The sequence below is a fragment of the Plodia interpunctella genome, chromosome 5 (assembly GCF_027563975.2).
Source record: "Plodia interpunctella isolate USDA-ARS_2022_Savannah chromosome 5, ilPloInte3.2, whole genome shotgun sequence".
Classification (NCBI taxonomy): domain Eukaryota; kingdom Metazoa; phylum Arthropoda; class Insecta; order Lepidoptera; family Pyralidae; genus Plodia; species Plodia interpunctella.
Window position 1 is genome coordinate 9299224 of NC_071298.1, and position 26087 is coordinate 9325310.

The 26087-nt window shown below is 34.3% G+C and overlaps 1 protein-coding gene across 1 annotated transcript in view; it reads right to left on the reverse strand.

Annotated features, from left to right (window-relative positions):
- The window catches only part of LOC128670192 (arrestin homolog), a 43508-nt gene that overhangs the window by 13990 nt on the left and 3431 nt on the right, over positions 1-26087 (reverse strand). Inside the window, exons 2-6 of the mRNA XM_053745663.1 lie at positions 12179-12223; positions 11153-11317; positions 6410-6530; positions 5087-5234; positions 3336-3489 (exon numbers count right to left, since the gene is read on the reverse strand). Of these exons, the coding sequence (XP_053601638.1) occupies positions 3336-3489; positions 5087-5234; positions 6410-6530; positions 11153-11317; positions 12179-12210 (620 nt within the window). The 5' untranslated portion in view covers positions 12211-12223. The remainder of the gene's footprint in view (positions 1-3335; positions 3490-5086; positions 5235-6409; positions 6531-11152; positions 11318-12178; positions 12224-26087) is intronic.

The window sequence follows — 26087 nt, forward strand, 5'->3', positions numbered from 1 at the left end:
TTAACATTGTACCAGTACTTTACTTATTTATAAAATAGGATAATTAAATTGATTACTGTGTATGGTACAAGTGTTCAAAACGCTCGTGAAATTCACCCTGGTATGTTTAGGGTGACCCTGGTATCTTCACCCTGGTATCTTCACATCAAAAATCACATCAATAGGGTGAGAAATAAAATGTATAAATGCATTCACATAATGAAACACGAGAATGAAATGCCACTTTATTATTATCAATATTATGGTATCATTTAGTTCTTATTTATCTCATTAAAATGTAATTAAAACGTTTTTGACTCCAACATTTGTGACGTCAATTGTGCTTACTGTAATACAAGCCCCATGTGTTTATTTTTTTGACACCAGGATAAAAGTAACTGATTTGACTTCACGGCAATTACGCTATTCCCTGGCCTATTTCGACGTGAAAGACGACAAACAAAACACACTTTTAGGTAAATTTTATATAGACACATACCAGTTAAGTAGGTATTACATGTGGAGAAGTTATCTTGTTTATATTGGCAGTGTTTTCTTTTGCAACCACTGTGGTATTTTGGAAACGTAATTGGTTGTAAAGATGAAGACTGATTGAACGTGCACGGTAAAATCGCGGCCAAGGTATTATAAACATTTTGTTTCGAAGCGGATCATTATCACGGTTGATGGAAATGTTTTTCTTAGTTTATCTAGTAGTATACGTGTAGAAGCGCCTTAGCATTGTTGTCACGTGAAGATTTTGTTGTTTGTTTTTTTTTTTAAATTATATACTTGTATACGTCTTTTCCTTCAACATCCTAATCCTAGCAAATATTATATTCTAACTATTATAAATGCAAAATTAAGTTTGTTCACGCTATCTTTAACTTAACCAATCTTTTTTTATTTGCATAATTTTGATACATAGCCTTTTAGGGTGGGTTGCACTGTCAACTTTGACGTTAACTTCAACATGCGCAGAAAATACACAAAGTACCATTTTGCTGGTTAAAATCAACGTCAAATTGACGGTGCAACTCACCTTTGGTAAAGGTTCGAATTAGATTTGTCTAATAATAGTATCAATCAATACATGATTAAATATAGTTGCTATGTTTATCGTTGCTTTATTTTAACAATGTATTTTGAAGCCGTTTTTATGTATAATTTAGATAATTTCTTACAGATGGTTTATATAGACGGGTAGCCAGGTGTAGGTATTAGAGATTGCAATAACACATGACATTAGTAGATTTAAATATTTATACACATCTAGGCAGGTTGCCATGTAAAGTTGGGACGGGTGATTGTGACGATTGTATTGATTCTTTATACATAAATTGCCTATTTACATCTACTAACGATACTAATATCTAATAGACTGCAGTATAATAATAGTCAAATTTGACAAAGTCCGAGTTCGATCCTATAAGAAAATCACTGAACCGATCTCAGTAATCGAGCCGCTTCAATGAACATCTGTCGTAGCACTTTGTAAGGGTTTGCACCTTTTGCGGTATTTAACAAAAGTTACGCACGGTTACGATGGGTCGATGTGAATGCGCAAGTTTGTGAGGATGTATGTTTGGTTGTTACTCTTTCACTCAAAATCTTCTGACGGATTGTTATGAAATTTGGTACACGGCTAGAATATAACCTGGAATAACACTTAGGGTACTTTTTATCCCGAAATTCCCACGAGAGCGAAGTCCCGGAGCGCAGCTAGTGTGATATATGGGGCATAACATTTAGTTCGCATGTGTGTTAGTTAAATTTATCTAATAATTTCGGTTCAATGATTTAACGAACGACTAAAATTAGGTACACGTGTTGTTACTTTGTTAATCGTATTTATATGTATACAACTAGCTGCGACCCGGGGCTTCGCTCCCGTGGAAATTTCATGATAAAAAGTACCCTATTTATTATTCCAGGCTATATTCTACCTATATGCCAAATTTCATAACAATCGGTCCATAGATTTTGCGTGAAGAAGTACTTATTTTAAGTTACACACATTCATCCTCACAAACTTTCGCATAGGGTCAATAGAATGTAGGATGTTAGAGTAATCGATAGATATTTTGATGCCGTAACATACATGGGCTTAATAACACATTAAATAGGTAGTCGTTGAGTTAAATTGATAATTAATTACGTCGTTTTGAAAACTGTTGTTATGACTACCATCGAATAACTAAAACGTAAAGAGTAAGTAAAGAAGTAAGGTTATTTCGTATGCAAAAACATGGAATTTTTTAAATAAAATTGAAATTGAAATATTGTTAAAAAATATCGCTGTCTTAATAAAAACTCCACATAAACTCATCGGGCCGGAATGATGTTTTAGAACTTTGAAAAAAAAAATGGAATTTTAATAAAGTACTCTCGTTCTTTATCGCTTCACTTTTCGGGACTTTTGATATTAAATTATGAAATATCATTCTGACGTGACGTTTTTGGTGCCTCAGTGCGGATGGATGAGTCAACTTGAAATATTTAAGTAGGATATTTTTAGTAAGTACCTAAATGGGCTTTTTTTAAGTCTCATACTGTAATTTTATATATTTTCGATATACCAGTTAGAAATCCCACTAATATTATAATGGCAAAAGTTTGTTTGTTTGTTTTGATGGACCTGAATTCGGGTCCATGCCACGCCAAAATAGACCTTAAAATGTGGTCGATCATGTTATGTAAATAAGAGAATCCTTCTCGCTTTCAAACTAGTAAAAGAGTATATAAATGTAGCAGAGCCGGGATTCAAAAGTTCGTAAGCTTTCAAAACAGTACCGATAAATGTAGCATGTATGAAGCTTACACCCAGCGGGTGTTGTGTGGAGACTGCGAAGGCGGAGGGTTGGGTCGCCTAGGGTTGCCAACTTTTATTTGGACCAGATATATTCTTTGATTTAGTAACCATAAAAAGTTGATAAGATTCTCGTATTGTCTAATTAATTAAGAAAACTATTCAAATTATGAAAACGAGTTTTTTTTTATAAAATTTCAAATCTATACTATTATTATAAAGAGGTAAGCGTATATGTATGTATTTTTGAGGCGGGTAATCTCCGAAACTACCGGACCGAACTCAAAATTTCTTTCACCATTAGAAAGGTACCTACATTATCCCAGACTGCTATAGGCTATATTTTATCTCAAAATTCTCAAGCGAAGCCCCGGACAACATCTAGTAATAAATATGATTCATGAATGATTCATTTTATTGAGATCACACCGAGATTTTATTTTTATCTTTTTAGGACAATAAAATATAGTAGGTACGATTCCACGTTTATATTCTTTCGTGATAATTCTTCACGATGGTCACATTCGAAATCGAAATCAAAACTTACCTGAGGACGTTGTGATGGGCCAAGGCACCCAGTGTGTGGTGTGGGGAGTGCGGAGGCAGCGAGGCTGGAGGCATGGGCCGTCCTGGACCTTGCAATACTCTGATCCCCATTCGCACAGTGTTCCGTCTTGACACTTTCTCATCTGCGCGGTCCGCTGTCAGAACAATGCAGTTATAAACATACAAATATTGGAATTAGTTCCCCCTTACTTTATTTTATACGAGTATATAGGCATCAAGTTTTTTTACACGATATAATTAGTTTCTTATAAAAAAAGCTACAAGGACGCATTCTAGAGTAAATAGTATTTCATAAGTATTTAGGTACTCAATTATAATATTAAACATGAGTATCAAATAATTTTTCACTTGAATTAGCAATTTAAAGTGAAATAATCGATATTTAATTAACAATTAAGCAATGGCGCTGCTTTAGACAGGTCGTGTCTCGTCACGTCTGTCGAAGGCGTTGAGGAGTCTAGAGGCTATCTGAAGGTGGAATAAAACAATCTTGTGATGTGTGTCTTTTTGGTTTGGAAATACTATCTGACTTCTGAAAAACGAAGTTTATTTTAGCACGTTTTTGGCATAAATTTGCAAAACCAAAGCCCTGTGCGGTGTAAAATAATTGTTTACATAAATGTAATAATTACACAAGCTTTTACTGTTGTCAGAGAGATTCAATGTGTGACAAAAATCATGTCCCTGCAATAAACCGTTAGGAGCTCCCACGTCTGGAGCCGTTTCTGGGTGTACCATCATCATCTGGGTGGTCATGTTTGAAATTTAAAGTGTGTATCATAATTTCAGCTCAATCGGTTGAAGACATTTGCTGTAAAATTTCACAAGAATAAGATATAGGGACATACATATTTAGGTACGTTGCAAGTTAAAATCTTGCACAAAATAGTTTGGGCTGTACTCCAGATATTTCGTATTAACTATATTAAAATAATAAAATACTTATGCATTTTAAATTGACGTAAGTTTGTTTTCTTTTTTTGGGATATTATGTTGCTAATGAAAATTATTTTATCCAAAAGTCGTAAATCAACTATTTTATATTATTTGTCGAATGGCTAAGCTTTATGGGACCATCTCATTTCCCGGCCTCCCTCTAAATCATTGCTATAGGTCGGAATTCAAGTTGTAATTTGGTTTTTGCTCGTTTTCCGGCGTTACCGCTGACGTGGCCTGTCTATTTTTATTTTAGTTTCCTTGACATTTATCAACGTCTATTTCAATGATGGATGGAATCAAATGAAGAAATATGAAAAAATGAAGTACCCAGTACATTATTATCGCTGCAGCACACATATTCAGTTTTGTTATTAGGATTTATTTTTTATTCCTTTTGTTTTTATTATACCTATCATTTTTGTATAATGTAATGTGTGTATCTCTTTGATAGCAATAAACAAATTATCTATCAGCCATTGTTTTTAAAGTAGCTTACTTTAACTAATGTTAAATAAATTGCGCTTCCGAAGGTAAGATTACAGCGACTCCCGATCTATGCCCTAGATGGCAGTCTAATTAGCCTAAGGGTTAATCGAGCCCCGTGAAGAAGCATTACATTTTTCTATATATTACTGAGCAAACAAAACGGTGTGCAGCCCACTTGATGGAATGTGGACACCGCAGCCTACGGACGCCTGCACTGTACTGTAACACGCCTTTTTTGAAGAACTCCATAAGAGTCTCCAGAAAACCATGGAACCTAGGGAGCTTATTCCACAGCCGAGAACATACCAATATACGCTCTGACGTCATACGAAGTGCCGATCGGCGCTCCATGATACTGCTTCGCTGGAACCAGTTGCACGCTAGGTGGCGCTAGGGGAGTCAGCTCAAGGTGGAAGGGGTACGCGTTGGCACCCAACCGTTTTATCAGGGCGTCCTGGGAACAAACTCATCATTTTCAGCTTACATCAACCCACAGCCGCGGATAGGCCGCCTTTTCTTGGCGACATTTCCTAGTGTTCCTATAATCTTATCCACCTTCACAATGACACACTATGTCGTTATATTAATTCAGATGACGACCTGTTTCAAAGTACTTTTCGTAGGTTGTATGTGAGTAATGTACGTCGAAACCGCCAAGCTCGTAGCACTGGTTGCCATATACTATTGCCGGCATAACAGGCACAAAATAAAGGAACATTTTAATGGGTTAAACATGAAATAAGTTGAGATTAAATTAGTAGTTCTAGACAAATACTCAGGAGTAAAGGTAACCATTCCTGTAATAATTACCACTAATTAATTGATTAACCGCCGACCTTTAATATAACACCGGGATTGTGAAGATAGAGTATTAAGATTGATTGTTCTTGGCCGGTACATTTATTACTAAACTAGTGTTTCCCGCAGTTCTGCCTTTGCCATATTAACCTTCACCCTCCATTTCGTCTTCGGGGATAAAAATTAAAAAGTAGGCTATGTATGTATACCGGCTTTTAACTATATCTGTTTCAAATTTCATCAAAATCTGTCCAGCGGTATAGCCGTGAAAATGTGAAAGACAGACAGGCAGGCTTTCACATTTATAATATTAGTATGGATATAGATTGAGTCACATAAAATTATGTCTAAAATGTATTCTAGAATGGTCACTGAACAGTGAGCATGGAACACTTTGTGTACCACATTCATAGATAAAATATCTCTCTATTCTATCTCTTTCTTGTCCTCGCGTGTTTCATTTTTTTCATGACTATTTCATAAACAAGCTCTGTGGTTCATGCCGCAGCATATAGCTGAGCTGGTTACCTTTTCGGCTTCGATTTTCAAAATTTTCCATTATTCCTATAAATTTAGATATATTTTAGCAGAACATGTTAACATAATATGTAAATATGTTTCGTTTTAGCCGAATAAAATTTTACTTTCTTTTTTTCTTTATTTTCTGAAATTGTAACGTGATAATCACTGGCATCACGAGACACGATTCTATCTATCATCATCATCATCATTGACAACCTTCTTTTCCCCACTGCTGGGGAAAGGCCTATCTTAATGAACACCGTCTTTCTCGTTATTAAAATATCTAAATATAAACAACAGTAAGAGTACCTGTAAGGGAGTGTTAGGTTCCCTCTCATGATTGCAGTGCAACGGCCAAACTTGCGCCAGACTCATGATTGCTTCGTTGCAGAACTTCAAGCCCATTACTTCCTCGTCTTCTCTGCCATATCTGTTAAAATATTTAAATCAATTAGAAAAAATACTATACCTTTCTAAAAACATCTATATCTACAGCACATCGGTTCGTTTTGTTGAAAGTTCGTATTTTTTAAAGCATGCATGTGTGTGTAAGCATGTTATGTAGTCAAGGACAATATGTATTATATGCGTGCCGCCATTGGTTGTCCCGGCTTTTTCGTCAGCTATTAGATCATCATCGGATACGATCTTCAATAGCCTTAGTTATCAGATTAGTCTGCCGAACATCATATAAAATGGAGGAGAAAAAGTAGGTATGCAAACCCCTCCAAAAATTCTCCGACTGTACCTACGTTTGATGAAACAAGTTTATTTGTTAGACAAATAAAAAAAACCCCGACTTTCAATATACATTTCGCTACTACTTTTGGACGGCTGAAACGATTTTTGTTAAACATAATTCTAAGAACCACCGCATAAGAATTAACTATCAAATAAAAAAAAAACCGTATCCAAATCTGTTCACCCGTTGATGAGCTACGGTGCTACATACAAAGACAGACAGACATACACTTAGCGGTCAAACTTATAACACCCCTGTTTTTGCGTCGGGGGTTAAACCGGGCTAATGACCAGAAGAGAGAGAAAGAGTTCTTTATAAAATACGTTTCTAATTTTATTATTGTGGTCTACATAAACATTTCTCAAGGATTTGGCTTACCACCAATTGTAATAGAATAAGTAGTAATTGGTATGTTATAATAAATGTTTTTGGCATCATACCAAGTATAATATTGTTTCTATAACATTTACAGAACTGTTATTATTTTTTTTGACAAAAATTTAAAGACTGGCTGCTTGCTGCGATCCTTATTCCGTAGTGATTTCCGTAGTGATTTATAAACTGTTTTTGCAAAGAAAAAGTGCCGTGGTGTGTTCCAAGAGGGAATCCAAAAAGTTGATGAGGTCATGGAGGATAATGTTTATCAATAAATAATGAAATGTATACATATTGAGTGATAAAACACACAAATTGAGTTAGCCCCAAAGTAAGTTCGAAACTTGTGTTATGGGATACAACGAAATATATATACATATTATAGATAGACATCCAAGACTCAGATCAATCTGAAAAATAACATTTTCCATATTGACCTGACCGAGGATCGAAGCCGGGACCTCCGGCGTGATGGTCACAGAGGTCGTCAAAATACATTGTCGATGGTCTGACAATTGTATTCCAAAGACCATGCGATGCGGTTAAATGAAACCGTAGCGATGCGGCTCTTAGGCTCCGACGTTGCTCGGGTGAGGAGTGAGGATACAACTAGGAAAACGCTCGTGGGAGAGAGGCATCCCGGGACTATGCCGTAATAACCATAAATTAAAAAATATCAGAATCTTTTATCTTTTATGATGATACGCCTTCATCCTACACGTTGAGAACACTAATTGCCTGTATAATTTATATGAGCATGGATTACGGATTTGCATGCGAAATATGGAACAACCCCTGGTACTTACATTGTTTATAACTTTTTCAGTTTAGATACAAATTATTTTCATACTTAAAACAAAAATTTACATAGGTACTTACGTAAATAAAAATTTCGTAGTAGATGGAGGTAGTACTAAAATTTTATACTAATGTTAGGCAAGTCGTCCTGGTAGTTTTTTATGGAATATCTACATAACGGGTACTATTCGGGTTATATCAATATAACGGGTACTATTTTTGGACTGGTAACCATTAACTACACTAGCAGAAGGAAAGGTTAAGTGACACGTTATACATAATTATAGGAAATCTATTTACAACATAATTCTATGTCTTAGGGAAATTTTGAGTTTGATATCTTTAGGGTTCTGGGAACCAACCAAGGAATTAATTGAAGGGATTAATCCCTTTTAAAGTACCTATGTCATCTATGTATACTTACTGTACCCTCGGACTCCGCTACTGTAGGATTTTCCGAGATATAAATAAATCTTATGTGCTTTTCATGTCTTTTTCCAAAATTCTATGATACTTCCTTCATTCTTATCAAAGTGAAGACGAAACAGTAGAAAACGGACTCTGGGCTTCGACGCTCAACGGCTGAGAAAGTAACCGGACACGCTCAGATGTGAGAGATGAGAGAGGCTTATTTCTTTCTTAAAGAGTATGTTATTTATATTACACTGGTGTCAGATTTTATACGACCGAAATATTGGTGTAATAAATCGCCTAAAGGCATCTTATTTAACATCTGACGAGCAAGTACGAGTAGTCTACTACGGTACGGAAAACACGACATATATTACTGCAGTATATTCTCATAATATTTACCTTCTTTTACTGTCTACCATTTACTTAAACGCTTACCGACAGTAAATTAATATAAATGATCGCTATTTTAACGCCTATTTTGTTTCGAAACGGTCAAGGTCGATGCCTAAATAAAGATTGACTCGGAATTATACTTGACTAGATGAGGCTTCGCTCCTGTCGGAATTTTGAGATAAAATTTAGCCTATCTTGGATAATGTACCTTTCTAATGGTGACAGAGTTTTTGAAATCGGTTCGATAGTTTTGGAGATTACTCGCCTCAAACACACAAACTCACAAACGCTTACCTCTTTATAATAATTTTACACACACACTTAAATATCACACACAGACACATTCAAATATCTTTGAACAGTTATATTAACTACTAACTAGGTGTCTAATTAGAAGATTAAATTTTGAATAAGCGATATCCTTAACCTTACATATAATAAAACAAATTAATTACAACATAAACAATATAACTAAAATAATTCGAATTTCCATGTGGTTTTCACCAATAGATATTGTGATTCCTTAGGAAGGTTTAGGTGTATAATTTATTATGTTTTTACCCGAGCGAAGCCGGGACGGGCCGCTAGTATAATGTAATAATTCCTGAGCTTTTATTGTGTAGCGGTGGTGGTGTAATGGTTAAGACGCCCGCTTGTGGATCGAAAGGTTCGAATCTTACTCGTGGCACATGAGTTTGTGTACCAATCTGACACATATATAGTAGTTTTCATCGACCACCACTTGCTTCCGGCGAAGGAAAACATCGTGAGAAAACCTGCACACTGGTTAAGTATTAACTTTTGTGTGAAATGGAGAATGCAATGGCAAACCACTCTATTACTAATGTCAAGAAAGTTGTTGTGTGTGTTTAATTCCACGTAATGACCACGACCCTCAGCCATGAGGAATACGACTATGAAGAAGGATCCATCTAGATTTTTCACTACTATTCATCTGTTACAAAGGTATCTGAAGTTCAATACAATAATATTAGAATCAATAACATATTTCTAAGGCGATAAATATAAGCTTTGCTTAAACTATGACCCATTTTTTAAAATAAATTACGAACAACATTTCTACAAATGAATATTTTAATGTTATTGTGTTATATTTCAGTTCATCATATTAGTTCCATCCTAATATAGGACAATTCTTTATTTCGTGGATGTCATACGAGGCGATCACAGGCCTTGACAGCTGAGGACATTCCTAAGGAATATGTCAACATGGTGACTAAAATCAAAACCGAATCTTTGAAAATTAACAATAATCAAATCAATGTTGATAAGTAGAATAAACCACAACTACATAAATATTATACGCTGTTTAAAATGTTATTCAAGGATAATATACTAAAAGGGCTCATACGAAACCTTTTACACCCTTATTTTGTGCAAATGGAATTCGCAAAGGCACCCGGTGCGGCGTAAAATGTGTATTTTTAAACTCTTTAGTCCCAAATGTTTCACAAGCTGAATAGGCATGTATATTAAATGGAATTAGTACGCGTTGTATATTTTTACGCTGGTTCAACACGTGTATCCGACATTCCATTTTAATTTGGGAAATTACGATGTGTTCTTCCCATAGTCATGTCATGGTCATAAAAATATTTTTAATCATTATTAAACTTGAACATAATGAATATATACTACAACTGTTATTACTGTTGCAAACAAACATACATATTTGTACCTAAAATTAAATTACTTATGAGTTGTCTTTATAGATTTTTTTGAAGATAGATATTTTAGACAGTGCTATAAGCATCTAAAATCAGTATCAGTTTTAGTATCAGACAACGTTATATCGAAGCAACTAGTTAGTACTGTGGTTATATATTACCGTAAAGCTTTACTATTTCTATGGCCTTGAAGATTTCTCGGCAACTGTCACATAAATATCAAGGACTAGCTGCGCGCCGGGGCTTCGCTCCCGTGGGAATTTCTGGATAAAAAGTACCCTACGTATTATTCCAGTTTATATTCTACCCGTGTACCAAAATTCATAACAATCGGTCCAGTAGATTTTGTGTGAAAGAGTAACAAACATATACACACATAGGTACATCATCACAGACTTTCGCATTTATAATATTACTAGGATAGACAACTGTTACGAATTATTAAACAGTAATGGTAGTTTGAAAAGGAGGGTTTACAGACGAATCTTCAAATTTTAAAGGGGATATTTTTAAACTGACTGGCTTCGCGGCGTCATAACCATGGATGCAACCAAGGACACGCGGCCATAATAGAGCAGTTTAAAAATCTCACCTTAATGTAAACGAAGATGAGATAAACGAAGAATAGTTTAAAATCTTCACCTGAACGTTAACGTGACCTGTCCATACAGTTTCTTATTCTCCAGATGCTCAGGGTCCACGTGGAGAACACCCTGGATCTTGTCGATGCTGCCATTCTCCACCACCAGATCTCGGGATGCCAGGTATAGGGTCAGCTTGTTGTTAGGGGACGTCTTTTTGAAGACCCTAAATAAAGATTATAAGAAGTTTTTACAAAAATGTAATTCTTTGATGCAAGATTTATTTATTGTCGTCAGCGAATTATTTTTGTATTCAACGTGAGGCAAAAAAATCTTGTACGTATAGTAAACTGCTGAGGAGTTGTCTCTTTAGTAGCCGAATCCTGGTTGCAGCATCAGGTCATGCTTATCATAATAAAGCATCGCCAAGTAAACTAAAGTGACGTGAAACGTGTGAATGTGTAACTAAATAAAAACTTGTAAATAAATAAAAATATCAAGTAATTATCTGGCCTGAGGTTGAAGGCTCAGTGTAAAAGTAGGCCATTTCGTCATGTACGTCATAAAAATATATTTATTTCTGTAGTAAGATTTATTAAAGTTATCTATGTTTCTTACGAAGTAACAAATATTTATATAAATTGACTACCGATCAAGTAACCTATTACTTGATATTAAAATATTTAATCAATTCAATTGATATTTATTATAATAAATATAAATTAAAATATGGGTATGATTTGAGAAAGGATTCAAAGAACTATAGGTGATTGGGCTGTCAATTATATGACCATGTAGATTATTGTGAACGGGAAATTATAACACGAATCGATAATAGTTATCCAATACAATATTATTCAGACCACCTTGTTAAGGTCACTGAAAATACGTAGTTAATAACAGAATACTCGTCAAAAGGTCCTCTTTCTTAGAACACCTACAGGCTACTGTTTCCTAGAATTTCTTTGAACGTAATACCACAGATCTTCGTGGAATCTAGCGAAGGAGAAATATTCTAACTAACAGTTGAGTTGTTGAAGAGAATGTTGAGTTTGTAATAGGTAGATCATACAGTTTTGATACGTACCTTTGAGAATTAATAGCGTTATCAGTCGTCATGTTGGCGTGTGACCTGAAACAAATGAAGATTTTCGTTACTATAAAAAAAAACCAGAATGTTCGACTTCGAGAAAAACAAAAAGGAAAAAAAACATGAAGATGATATAATCTTATTTTTTTAATCAATAAATTTACTGTTTTACTTTTTATGTGCCAGATAGATTCATGTGCGAAACGCGACACGAAAACGATGGAACGAGATATTATGATTGTGACTCACATATTCGTATATATCACTCTACAGGCTTCTGTCTGCGTTGTGACTGAAGAAAGAAATAATCATGCGAAAGAAACAGCGCGAATATATTTTTATATAGTGTTCATGTGCGATTATTGTAGGTGTTCGACGCTTTGAGCTTTCTTTCAGCCTTCAGCTTCGTAAAATTACAATAATATTAATGCAAAAAATAGCATTGCAGAAATAATATTCTAACCAAATGAATAAGATAAAATAAAATAAGAAATATCTCTCCCAATGAAACTGCGGTGTTTATCCGATTTCATATATATGTGTACATTACTGTACACCGAGAATGGTAGAAAATTTGATTATTATTATAAGTGGGAAAGACGAACAATCCAAAACAAAGTCCCATACATAATTTTAAAACATTGAAAATACACGGAGTAAAAGGCGTTCTGTTATCCTTTACCTTTTTGGAATAACATAGCTTCATCGCTTTTATGAATATTTATGATTATTTTAGACATGTTTTCCTCTCGCTCTCTCTGCAATATCTCATTTCGTGAATAGGGACGGAAGCTATTTGATTACATGAATAATATTTATTATAATCAGCCAACACTATTCCACAGACTGGTAAAGGCCTCCTTCGTCTATTTCCACCACTCCTCCCTTTATATACTCGTATAACTATGAGATTGTGGTAACCCAGTTTGTATTGTATGTTGACTTGCCATTTTTCATTTACAGACATAAAAAAATAAAAATTATATGTATCGTTTCAGGGTATCGTGTTAGGGTATACCTAGGTATTTTATGGTCGATCTTTCTCGAAAAACTATTCCGAACAAAAATAGAAACACGTAAAAAAAACGTAAAGGTGAGGTGCTTTTATTACTCAAGATCATCACATTTTTCTGATATGCGATAAATAGACAATGCATTATATGACTACATTATACTATAAGGGTGGGTTACACCAGCCAACTTTGACCTTAATTTTAACCTGCGCAGACAAACGTAAAGTACATGTGAAAGTTAAAAGTCAACGTCAAAATTTACTGGTGCAACTCACCGTAAGGCTGGGTTTTAAATACATTTATCCTTCATTTCATCATACATCAGTCCTATCTAATTGAATAACCTACGGGACATGTTACGTATGCATGAAAATTTCGGCTCAATTGGAAACGGCAAAGTGGGTCAAATTATGTGATTACACACAGTTTGCACAAAGTAATGTTTGAAAATTTTTCAACATTTATTTTTGCCATTTTAATCATTTAAAATTAATTCCAACAATTAAGCAAGCTGGACAGCCAAACGTTAGCTCTGTATAGTCGTAAGGGATGAAGACGTGATATTGTATATAGGATAGGCAACCACAGCATGAACCACTACGAAACTGTAATAACATCGAATTTATAAGAACTATATGATGTGCCATGCGCAAGTAATCGAAAGTAAAAATTTGGGTGGTACTAAAAAACCGCGAATAGGAATCCAAAGGGTTGACAATTTGTGTTCCTACACGTAATGTGGTCATTGCTAGCAACCACAATCTTTGCCTAGTTTGAAGGTCGATAACCAAAATTCCAGTCGCATATTATACGGAATAGTTGAGGCTGTAAAGAATTCAGTCAATCCCCTTGATAAACGCCGGGGTAAACATGCTACTTGGAAAATGCGTTAAGTGGATGCGAGTGATCGTCCTTTGAATATTATATGAGATGTTTTTCTCTTAGTGTTCTTACGTATATACCTCGAATGCTTTATATTTTATAGGAGATCCTTAGCTCATCCGAGCTTTCTTTTGGTTTCTTTCTCAGTCACTAAGCATGGGAGCTAAGGGACGAGTGGGTAGGACTAGTATGGAATGTGGTCGCATTGTATAAATGTTTTTCGAACAATTAGGGCTCGATTTTCTCGCAATCGAAGTTATCACATCATCAGTCTTCTCCAAATGTATTTGAAGGTCTATCACTGTTTCTGCATTTATCGAATAAAAAGCGGCCAAGTCCGAGTCGGACTCGCCCATGAAGGGTTCCGTAGCAGCAAGTAACATAACATAAAAGTTATTGTGTGAACATCGATTGCATGAGAATCCGGCCTCTGTTATGTGCAGGATAAAACATTTTAGACTCTCATTTGATTCCGGTGAATGAAAATGTCGTAATAGGTACATTATCCTGTATACTCTAGTTGATGAATCGGCTATATGTGAAGTGAAGATGGTAATTCCGTTAATGTACAGACATACAGCAGCGAAGGCATGTAATAAAGTCTCTTTTTTAACCTTTGAGCCAAGAACCATATAAAAACACTCTAGTATATTTCCATTACAGCGTAATAGCTAGGCTAAACACGCAACCGATTTCCCAAATTACTATCATTGGACGGATACAAGCAGGTGCCTACTTAAATAATTTTTATTGGTTTGAGAACCATGGAATATTAAATCAAATAGAGACTTCAATATTGTGCAGCACCACTACTTCTTATAGTCGTATTTCTCATGGCCGAGTTTCGTGTCTATAATGAATGTAATACACATAATCACTTTCTTGGCAATATTACTGGACAGGTTTGTCATCGCCTTCTCCATTTTACACAGTAGCTGATAATATATAAAGTGCAGGGTTTCCTCGCGATGTTTCATCGGAAGATTATCTTCAAAATGATGGAGCACGAGTAGGCTTCGAACTTAAGACCTTTACAGCACACACAGGCAGGCCTTTAAATCACTGGACCACAACCGCTTCATAGACATATTCTCAATAGTTATTTCGTATGGAAAATCATAATTGTTTAAGAGAGACTTTGGTTCTAAGCCCTTTGCTAAAATCGATGAAATGAAATGTCAGGGTTGCATCAATATTTATGTGGGGTTGGGGTTTCATATAATGTACCTTTTTTATCTAAAACATTGTGCCGTTTTTGCTTCGATAAAACCTTTGATTGTTCATATTTATGAAGTAAAAAAAATCCACGTAAAATAAAACACTAACATCCGCAAGATATTTAAGGTGAATAGAACAGACCATAGATTTAGAAGGGTTTAGGCAAAATCGCGTACTTTGCGTTTACCTGCGCAGGTTAAAGTTAACTCGTGCACCCCACTCTAAAAATTCAATTTTTGATCGCTGACAGACCGAGACAGGAAAACTATAAAAGGTAAACAAATGTACGTAGATCTAAATGAAATTCTGAATGCTCGCGCTCGTATTGCGCTGAATTATTATAATTTAAATGCATTTCCTGGCATTGCGCCTGCAGCTATGACATTAACTATTATTTATTACACGTGCAGAACTTTGCCGACGTCTTCGTCACTACAGATATAAATATATAAATATTTCTTATGTACCAGAAAAGTGAAGAGAGAAACTGAGATTTGGTGAAGATTTTTATTTATTTATTATACATTTTCTTTCATTTGGAATACCAGCAAAAAGGCATTTGCGTTTGGGCATGCCAAATCTGTTCGGGGAGATAGACGCACAACATATAAACCATTTTGGTTCTCCAATCGATGACAGTAAAAGAAACATTAGGGATTAGGTGGTCGAATGATGACGCTTTTAGTGAAGGGATAGTCGGGTAAGGAAGAAAAGAATAACTTCATCTTCAGCCTACATGACGTCATCAATTTTTAAAATTATTTCTAGAAAATTATAGCTACGAGCGAAACATTTTAATTAGGTATACTAAATATAATAGCGACGCAGGTTCTATCTAAACATTGCATGGTAAAAACCATTAAAAATAGAAATCGACAAATGAGGTCCGGGAAGATATTAATTCCAGTTAGAATGTTAAGCGAGTTAACTCACAGCTAACAATACAAATTGAAATAAAATAGCACTATCACGACACATAAATTTCTATAAAGCGCTGTTGTTCGCATAAATATCTCACAACGGAGCCGCTGTGTAAAAATGTGAGCAGCGTAATACAACGGAAAACCCGCTCTAGATATTCCATTGCTTTGGAACTATATATACTATATATACTATAATAGTTTTATAAAATTTTATCGACAGCCTTGACTTATTTATCAATGGAAATTCATTTTGGAACCTGTAGCTTTTACGATTTCTTTTTGTGGATAAAAAGAACAACGTGATTTTATATTAATAAAAAACTAATTAAAGTTTGGGTTTACTTAAAAAATGTGAAGGTCACTTTTAGACCTGTAGACTTAATAGAAATTCAGAAATTATTTTATCTAGGTAGGTATCTAGGTAGGTTAGATTTAGGTCTATTATGATATGGGTTTTTGGTAGCTAGAAACAGAAATGTAAAAACAGACATAAGTACTCAACTGTAGGCAGTCTGAAATTCTGAATACTATATGAATTAGCCAATCGGAATCATTGGCTAACTCAGAGGAAGGGAAAATTGTATGTAGATTGGCAGTATTGTAATGCTAAAAGGTACCTATTCGTGTTGTACCGATACTAATATTATAAATGCGAAAGTCTGTCTGTTCCGCTTTCAGGGCTAAACCGCTGGACCGATATTGATGAAGTTTAGTATGCATAGAGTTGCATGCCCAGTACAAATATAGGCAAGCTCAACCCTAAATGTAGATGAGTTAAATTTAATACATCTATGCCCCCAAATAACTATAATGGAACGTTTGTATAAAAAATGTCTGTCCCTCTTTTGCTCAGAAATTCACGCGGGCGAAGCCGCGGGCAAATGCTAACCTTTTATAAAGTAATCAGATAATATTATGTCGAAGCATCAAGATTTATATTACATAGATCCTATTTAAGCCTATTATAAGTTTTCTCATAATGTTATTATAATAAAACATACTAGTAAAAAAAAATGTTTCTTTTTTAATTTTTAAACCTATGGATTTTTTCCCACCTTCACGATCTGGAGCAATCAAATATTCGTCCAGAATTTGATCCTGATGTCACATACTTTGTACAGCAACTACAACACAATATACAATTTGCAGCTAACACGATCCTTTTCAAGATAATCGAATATTCTAAACCACTTAAGGTTCAAAGAGATGACAGTTCGACTACCGAATATGAAGCCATTTTTAGTTGTGCCAGTAAGTGTTAGTACAACCGAAAGCAGAAATGGATGTGCAATATTTTTTCACAGTAAATCATGAAGACAATTAAATGACGTATTTATACACAAGACTATACTTATATATATATATAATGGTTTTAAATAATTATAGCGGCGGTGGTGTAATGGTTATGATGGATGGAAAGGTCCCTGGTTCGAATCCTACTCGTGCCACATGAGTTTGTATACAAATCTTAAACACTTCGGGATTTAGCCGTAACGTCAAAGTTTGGTAGGTTAGTCTCTTTAGCTTCTGTAATTACCTAACTTTTCTTTGTAATAAGTGACAAAAGTATGTACCTAATGACATCATTAATTATCGTTCAGATTTGTTTTGATGGCCCTAATTGATTAAGACAATCTTCTTTGTTACTTACTTTTAATTAATCACCTTTTCTAGAAGAGTAATTTGTTGTAATTATATATTATTAGAAAGAAAAAAAAAACATTGTAAGAAACAATAATGGTAAACCGATCTGGCATGATAGGGACCAACACTGTTCAAATGAGTTTCTTTCGGCATTTCTTCTCAGCAGTGGTCGTTCCGAAATGCCAGTAGTTTCTAGCTTGTGAGAAATAACTATAAATTTAAAGATTGACGAGAAAAAGTGCCTGTGAAGGTCTAATTTCTGAATAAATGATTTGAATTTGAATTTTGAATTTGAATCCTGAGTCAATCCACGTATTAAAAATACAAATAAGAATAGTAACTACCGTCTATTTTATTTAGTGAATAGCCAATGTAAATAATCTGTTACCATCGACAATGTTTTGATATGGCTTGATATACTTAACATATCTTGTTCATTAACACCTTAATATAATTTAGCATGTTTATGTAAACATTAATGATCATTTATTTACGCCAATATCCCAGTTAACCTACTGAGATTGCGTTAGAAATAAACAATTATAAATAGGGATGAATAGATGGAGATCTGTTGCATAATATTTTCACTTTAATCCATGATCCAGAATCTTCGTATAATTTGCAACCATAGAATATTTGTGCAATTTTTTTTTAATACACACATATTTTAAGCACACATGGGCGTATAGATGAGTTTCATACTGTATTTTCTTAGTTTAATCCTAGAGTCTGTTGAAAACATATCGTAACCATCGGTTTGGGTCGGACTTTGTAGGAAGAAATTGCCAAAAATACTGGGCGTAAAGTCATCCCATATACTTGTCGAAGATTTAACTACTTAAACATCCAATCAAGTCATTATAAATTATGTTTCAATCAATTCGATACTCGTAATCTCGCTTAATCAAGATGAGCCATAGAGAACTTCCCAAGACAACCGATGTTCCAAGCCATCGGAAAGCTAGCGAAAATTGTCTATGTGTACATTGTTTATCGGCTTTGTATTCTAGTATATTGACTACATGACTATGGTACTGCTCTGTGGGCTCATTTAATCAAGATCTAAAGGCTAAAGTACATACATAACAATAAGGTAATTAATTTAAAATTAAACTAAATGAAACTTACCTTACTTCCTAAGTAATTTTAACAAAAAAATAAAACTGAAGTATAAATAGAATTACCTAATTTTAATAAATAAATACCCTAAATAGCAATCTTTCACGGGTCATTAATTACTCATGTCTATTCAAAATTTCGACGCGTAATCTAATAATCATGAAAAAGTGTTAAAATATGTATTAGACGTGGAGTCTTGATCTTCTTATACGAATTACTTTTGACCTGTGCTGAATGCGTATTTAGCACGCAGCACGATTATATGGATTTTTTGCAATAAACAGTTGTACTGCATATACGCAATCGGCCTGCATGGGTATTTTTATTTTCCCTTATTTTTTAATCCTTAAAATACCGTTTCAATCCGATGGGCACGGAAATTTAAAAAAACCATGGCTGACTTCTCATCAATATTCTGGTTACGTAAGATTTAATTAGAATTTTATTTATAGAGGACCTTTTCCTATAGGAGAATATACAATACCGAATTACCAATGAAAGTAGCTGTAATTCAATTAGTCCTTTATAGAGAACAAACAATTCATTAAATACTTACGTTATTTTTATCTACAATTAGTTTCAATTAGAAAGCTATTTTGTCCCTTTTAGCTTTCTTCTAAAATACCTTTGTAATGATCGTTTACAAAGATCAGGCTTCACTCCCGTCACAGAATATATAATACTTCCAGTACTCCCGTGGAAATTTGGGACAAAAAGTCCTTAAGTACTGAAAATTTCTAAAAAGATATTTTTAAAGTAATTATATAAATGGAAAAGACGAATTACATGTATATGTAATTCGAATTGCATACATATGTAATTCGGATTCGTCTTTTACTATAGATAAACTAGCTGTAGGCGGTGGTTCTACCACGGTCAGGTTTCTTGTACGCACACTTTAGGTGGTTTTTCGAGTAAGTTTGAATAACTCACTGATCGTATTATGTTTCATGCGAATATTTTATTACAGTTTGAGATGATTTTTAAACGTTGTTTAAATTATTTTTCATATAATTAATGTAGGTACTTCTGGCTAACTGAACACTTACTATGAGATACTTATTTAAAAAAAACCTCATTAAAATTAGCCTATTGGTTTATGACAATGTAACAGATATACAAAAGTCTGTAGCTTTTGTGTTTCCATAAAGAATAAAATACATTTTTTTTTGTCTATGGGTATTTTCCGTCTGAAATCTCAGCTAAAGCTGAATCTAGTTTATATTTCCGTATTCCGTTCTCGTTTAGCTCAAACGACAAGCTTAGAGGATGTAATTAAGGAAAGCACTAGTTTGGATTACTTATACACAAAGCAGACGAACACGTAATATGACGTATGTATGTTTCGGTTTATTCAATACACTTATGTGTTAAATTGTGACTTGTTTATACGTGTTTATCAGCATAAATAAATAGAGAAATAAATAATAAGAATCTTTATTTTCTCCACAAAACACACCCACTTCATTAGGTCATGTACATGCTATACTTAAGCATAATAACATTGTGGAGAACTGTTGCCTATGCTAGGTGTTCGTAGCTCCGTAGAACCTGTGTTACGGGTCACCAGGTCTCTTCCATCAAATTAAGGACTAAGCTAAGAGCACATAGGTAGATAAATTGTACATTTGTAAATATAGTCATCATGTGGAGTAGGTACGTGTAACAGTTTTATTATTTGCCTCCTACTATAATTTTTTTTAACCTGTTCCGTCCCACTGCCGCAGTAGGCCTCGTATTACATACATACATGTTATAAAAATGTTATTGTGTTGCGGTTTCTATTGCCGACTACAGCCTACCGCCGAACTCGGACATTCATATATGAACGAACATCCGCAGTTTATAGTAGCAATGTAAGTATGCCGTATACGCCAAAATAGGCGAATTAGTCCACGATGTTTTGTGGGTGATACATAATTATAAATCTTGTTTTCATTCAGTAGCACTAGCAAAAGTTACTCTTCTTCAAAAACAAAATTCTTCTACTTCGAATACTAAATATCACCGACCACCGTTAATGATAAAGTGCAAGTTAATATAATAATAACATGGCCATGAATATATATATAAAAAAACATATAATGTTAATTAAATTCGATTTATCTAAGTACCATTTGTTGATATCAAATATGCCTCAGAACAATTTGGTATAATTCATGCATTTCCATTAGTTTGTATTAACTCTTGGTAACATGATAGTTACATGAAACGTGTGCGCTACTCGTATTAATTACATATGAAATAGATATTACATAAGACTTTCCTTTATCATGCATTACAGATATAATTATATTCGTAGAATTTACGCCTAATATTTATTGATTTAATATAATTAATTTATTATAAGAAATATTTTAGCATTCATCATCAATCTGCTGGGTATATTATAGACCTCCTACCGTCTACGCCAACCATTTCTGTCCTGCAGCCTTCAATTGTAGCATTATTGTAAAGTGAAAAATTTAAGATTTTAAGATTATCTATAATTCGTTTTTTTAAATTAGAAAGCAATATTGTCCCTTGCTTGCTTCTTTGATAGTCTGTTACCCCTGTACAGATCCTGGCAAATACAGTCAATGAAGAGAAAATAAAACCAAATATCAACGATTGCGTGAATGCCTCCAGCTACCACAGATATTACTTATAGCGATATTTTCTGTTCAGGGCTGCAAAGTTAATGCGTCTCGGACAGAAAATTGCGCTAAATTATAGGACTTTTGAGCCATCATGACATGAATTTTTACATCAGTTATTTTTATTCTTGGGATTTCGTAGAGATTTTTGTTTTGTTAATATGAAAAGTCAGAAATGCTCAGCTAGATTCAGCAAACATCAACTGATGTCTTTGGAATTCTTTGTATAATAAACTACTATAAATGACAAATCCGTAATCTTCGTAATATCTGATAATTATTATATTATAACATTTACAAAAAAGGATAAAATGTTGACTGATTTCTTGTATTATCCTGAAAAATCCTGAGTAAATAGATTATGCGTTACAAGGCCAATGTGTCAATGTCAACCAAATTTCGCGCTGAAAATTGAAAGGCTCAAATTCTACGGGAACATCACCAAAATTATAATTTACAATCTTAACGATTCCGTAATCTTCATTATTTCTGTTCAGATATTAGAAAGCCTTAATTTATAAGTGAAGGGGAGCGTAGGTAAATGGTTGATAATTAAAGAACAAAATAACAAAGATGGCCGCCGTTATCAGGTGACAGCGGTGGGATACAAAAACGAAACGCGCGAAAACTTGGGAATCGAGGAAAATATTTGCTTAATAAAATTTGACAAAGAAAACTCGTAAATTATGTGCGTAATGAATTCGCGTTTTATAGAAGTTTTAGATTAATAATAATTACCCTTGTATATAATTTGTATATAATTATTTTGAACGGCAATAGTTACGGGATGGGCTTGGTGTTTTAAATGAGGCTAGGGTGACTGCAAAATGAGAGACCTAGTGTATTATATGCACATACTACTTCATAATAAAATCCTTTAGATAAGTATAGAGATGTAGCTATATTAGAGTATGTTTAATATATTACAATTAGATTTTATACATCGTCTGAATGCATCATCTGCGTAAAATCACTGTTACCCATTTTCCTGTTATGAAATTCTTTTACATACCTGTTATAGGTAGTGTTATATGAGTCGAAGTAAAAGTAATTGCTGTAGTCTTAAATGGTCTACATTACGTAACTTGTTCAATGATGCCAACTTTCCCATTAGCCACTTATAAAAGCCGTACATCATGTGCAATCTAGATCTGTGTTGACGTTAAAGTACGACACCAACCACCGACCCACAATTAGGCCAGAACCATTATGATTAACACATATGTATATGACATATATATAATACTCTATAATAAGGGCTGAATGTCATCAAGGTGCGAGCCAATGTGATGCCTAAGATCATACAAAGAACTAGGTATCCATGGACTAAAATTGATGTGTTATTATATATATTTGGTAAATTACCAACACAAATGAAACTAATGTCAAAATAAACATGAAGTTCGAAGAATTTATTTTAATATTTTCTATGGAATATTGCGGATCGTTGATATTAAAATTCGAGACAACCTGGTGGATTCAATGAAAAATGTATTTTCATTCATTTTCTCCCGCTCATTTAAACATCAAAGACTTTATATAGTAGTCAATATCGGGAACCCACATAGCTTAACTTCTTTTTCTGGGTAGCTAATGAAAAATGAAACGTGATTCGACTTTTAAAAACTTTATGTCCTTTCTTTGAATTTTGAAGTGAAATAGGGCGTGTACTGATTAATTGCATTTTGCTATTCAAAAGAATAAATTTTCTATCGGGCGTAGGGATTGAGAACAGGAAATCAACAAGGAATTAATTTGGATGAGATCCTCGATAGATTGTTGAAAAACAACTACTTAATTAACTTTTTTAATACTAGTAAAAGTTATAAAACATTCCTCAAATGTTTGAATGAGTTAAAGCAAAAAAATGTCCTTACATATTATAAAACAAAGTCAAAAACTATTATATAGGTTTAGGGGTACAATTTATTATGTTTTTTCCGAGCGAAGCCGGGACAGGCCGCTAGTAAATAATAATATATCTTTATTAGCTTATAAAAAATTATATTATCTTTTTTTTTGATAAATCATTTCATTTCGAATTCGTCGTAATTCAAGTAGAAACAGAAATACCTTACCAAATCGTTAAATATCGTAAAATTCTGTTTCTACCAGATAATTCGGTCTTTGTACTTACTTCAACTGTCTTGTTTGAAACGAACAGATTTTCATTTCTCGTCCTATTTTCAACAAGAAATTCTGCTAAGTAATGAAATTTGAAACTGAAAGGTGATCGTTAAAACAGGGTAGGGAGCAGGGCCGGACCTAAAGCAATTTAGGCCTGGGCCCTACGCATAACTAGGAGGGCCCAGGTATAAGAAATTAGTAAGCCACCAATATGATTTATATTTTAAATGTACCGCATGTATATATTATTCCTAATATTCTCTTCTCTCTTTTATTTTATAATCACCCAGGCAAACACAGGTAACTACCCTGTTTCAAATAATTGAAGAATTATACAAGAGAAATACCGCTATGAGTATACATAATTCAATAGAGATACAAAAACGTCTATTACAAGAACTAAACTATAATCGAATTATCCGTCGATAATCGTCATTGAGCCGTATTTTTCATTAATAATTCTATTATTGGAAAATACGCCTTCAATTCAAAAGCATACATAATGCCTATTCATAATGTTTAAGATGTTATCAACCCGCCCCTGCCATGCAGATTGCATTGCCTAGGATTGGAGCCTTCATAAAGTAAATTTGGTCCTGACCAGGAGCACCAGTGTCTTGAACTCGTTATCCTAATTGGATATCGAATGTCCTTCGTCGCCAATTGGTTGCGATCGAAAAAAATATGGAAGGTTTAAGTTTATTAATAGTGGGTTGCACCAGTCAACTTTGACGTTAACATTAACCTGAGCAGAAAAAAATACGGCGCTTTGTCTAAACGATAGCGGTGCGCCGGTCAAAGTCAACGTCATATAGATTGAATATAGAGAAGGACATAGGCAGCACCTTTCATTCAGGGAAAATAACTGCTCCCGTGGGGAACTTACGCGGGCGGGCCGCGTGCAAGAGCTAGTATCTAATATTCGCAATCTAGATCTGCCAGTTTTCCCCAGCTGCCGCTGCATGGTGCTGTCGGAAAGTGTCATGAAGTCCCCTTTGTTGCGTTATACAATAGGTATAGGTAGATACGAGTACCTACACCTCGCTCAGACAGCACGTCGACTCTGCAAATTCTCTTTATTTTCTCAATTATTTTTATTAGTTGCTTTGTAAAGCAATATATTCGTACTGCAGAAATATGATCGAGGCATAGTATTTTTTTTTAGTTTATTTATTAATATATAAAATTGAGATAATCCCGTCTTCCTTTCTAAGAACGTCTCTCGAATATTCCATTTGCCAAGTTCGATCCCAGGTCAGGTCGAGCTGGAAAAAGCTTCAGTTGAATTTAATCGATATACCTTACATATACTTACACATACTTATGTGATCAGTCGAGATGGGAAAAAAAATCTGTTGAATATCCATTGGTTCTTAATCCATATAGGTATGTAAGTTCGTTATCTATTACCTATGTATCATTAAATTTAATTTTCATAACAGAAGGTCACACGCTGGTACATATTTATTTCCTAGCTTTTAGAACTTTTTAAACTGATACAGTCGAATCCGTTGATTGTAAATACCTACCGTTTCTCGCAAACACACCCGAACGAAATGGATTTTCTGTGTGAGATAATGCAGCTTTGAAATCCAGTTGAGCGTTTTTGTCTCCGCTATCCTATTTCCTCCGCAATCCTGAACGTGTAAATATTGGAGTTTCCTCGGAACTTGCGCACAGACGGGCAAAGAACAGAAAATGAAATCTTCAGGTGTGAGGGATCGCCTCAGGTCAACAATGCCTCTTTATTTAGTGACAAATAGAATATGAATAAATATAAAGGTTTGAAAGATCAGTGGGCGTAGTGGGACTTTGTTCTTTACATCGCATCGTCGAGTCGATTCGCATTGAGCCATAGTGCGCCATTGTGACGCAAAAACAACCACAACGCAATAAAAAAAAAAGCACAACGATTGGTTCACTGCGTCTCGCTACAAATCGACTTTATAGTGACAAATGAAAAGCGCACCCGCACTTCGTTCCGTTTTTACAAATTTACTCTTATATGAGATTACTAAAGCTTGATAAACTTTTCGAGCTCTTATAACGACTAATTGTCATAGAAATTATTCGAGTACGAGCGGGTGCTCTGTAATTTTTATTTATCTATGATTACCTATTAATTTCATATTATGCTGAAAAAATATATTATATTTAAGTATAATGCCTTTGAACGTTATGGGATTATGTATCTCGTAAGGATATGATATTGTTTTACGACCCACTTTGTTATTTTAGAGACGACACGTGCGAGAATCGCGTGTTATAACTTAATAGGCTGCAAGTAAATTGCCTTCATTCTAAATGTATCCGTAGATTAGAATACTAATAATATTCTGTATTC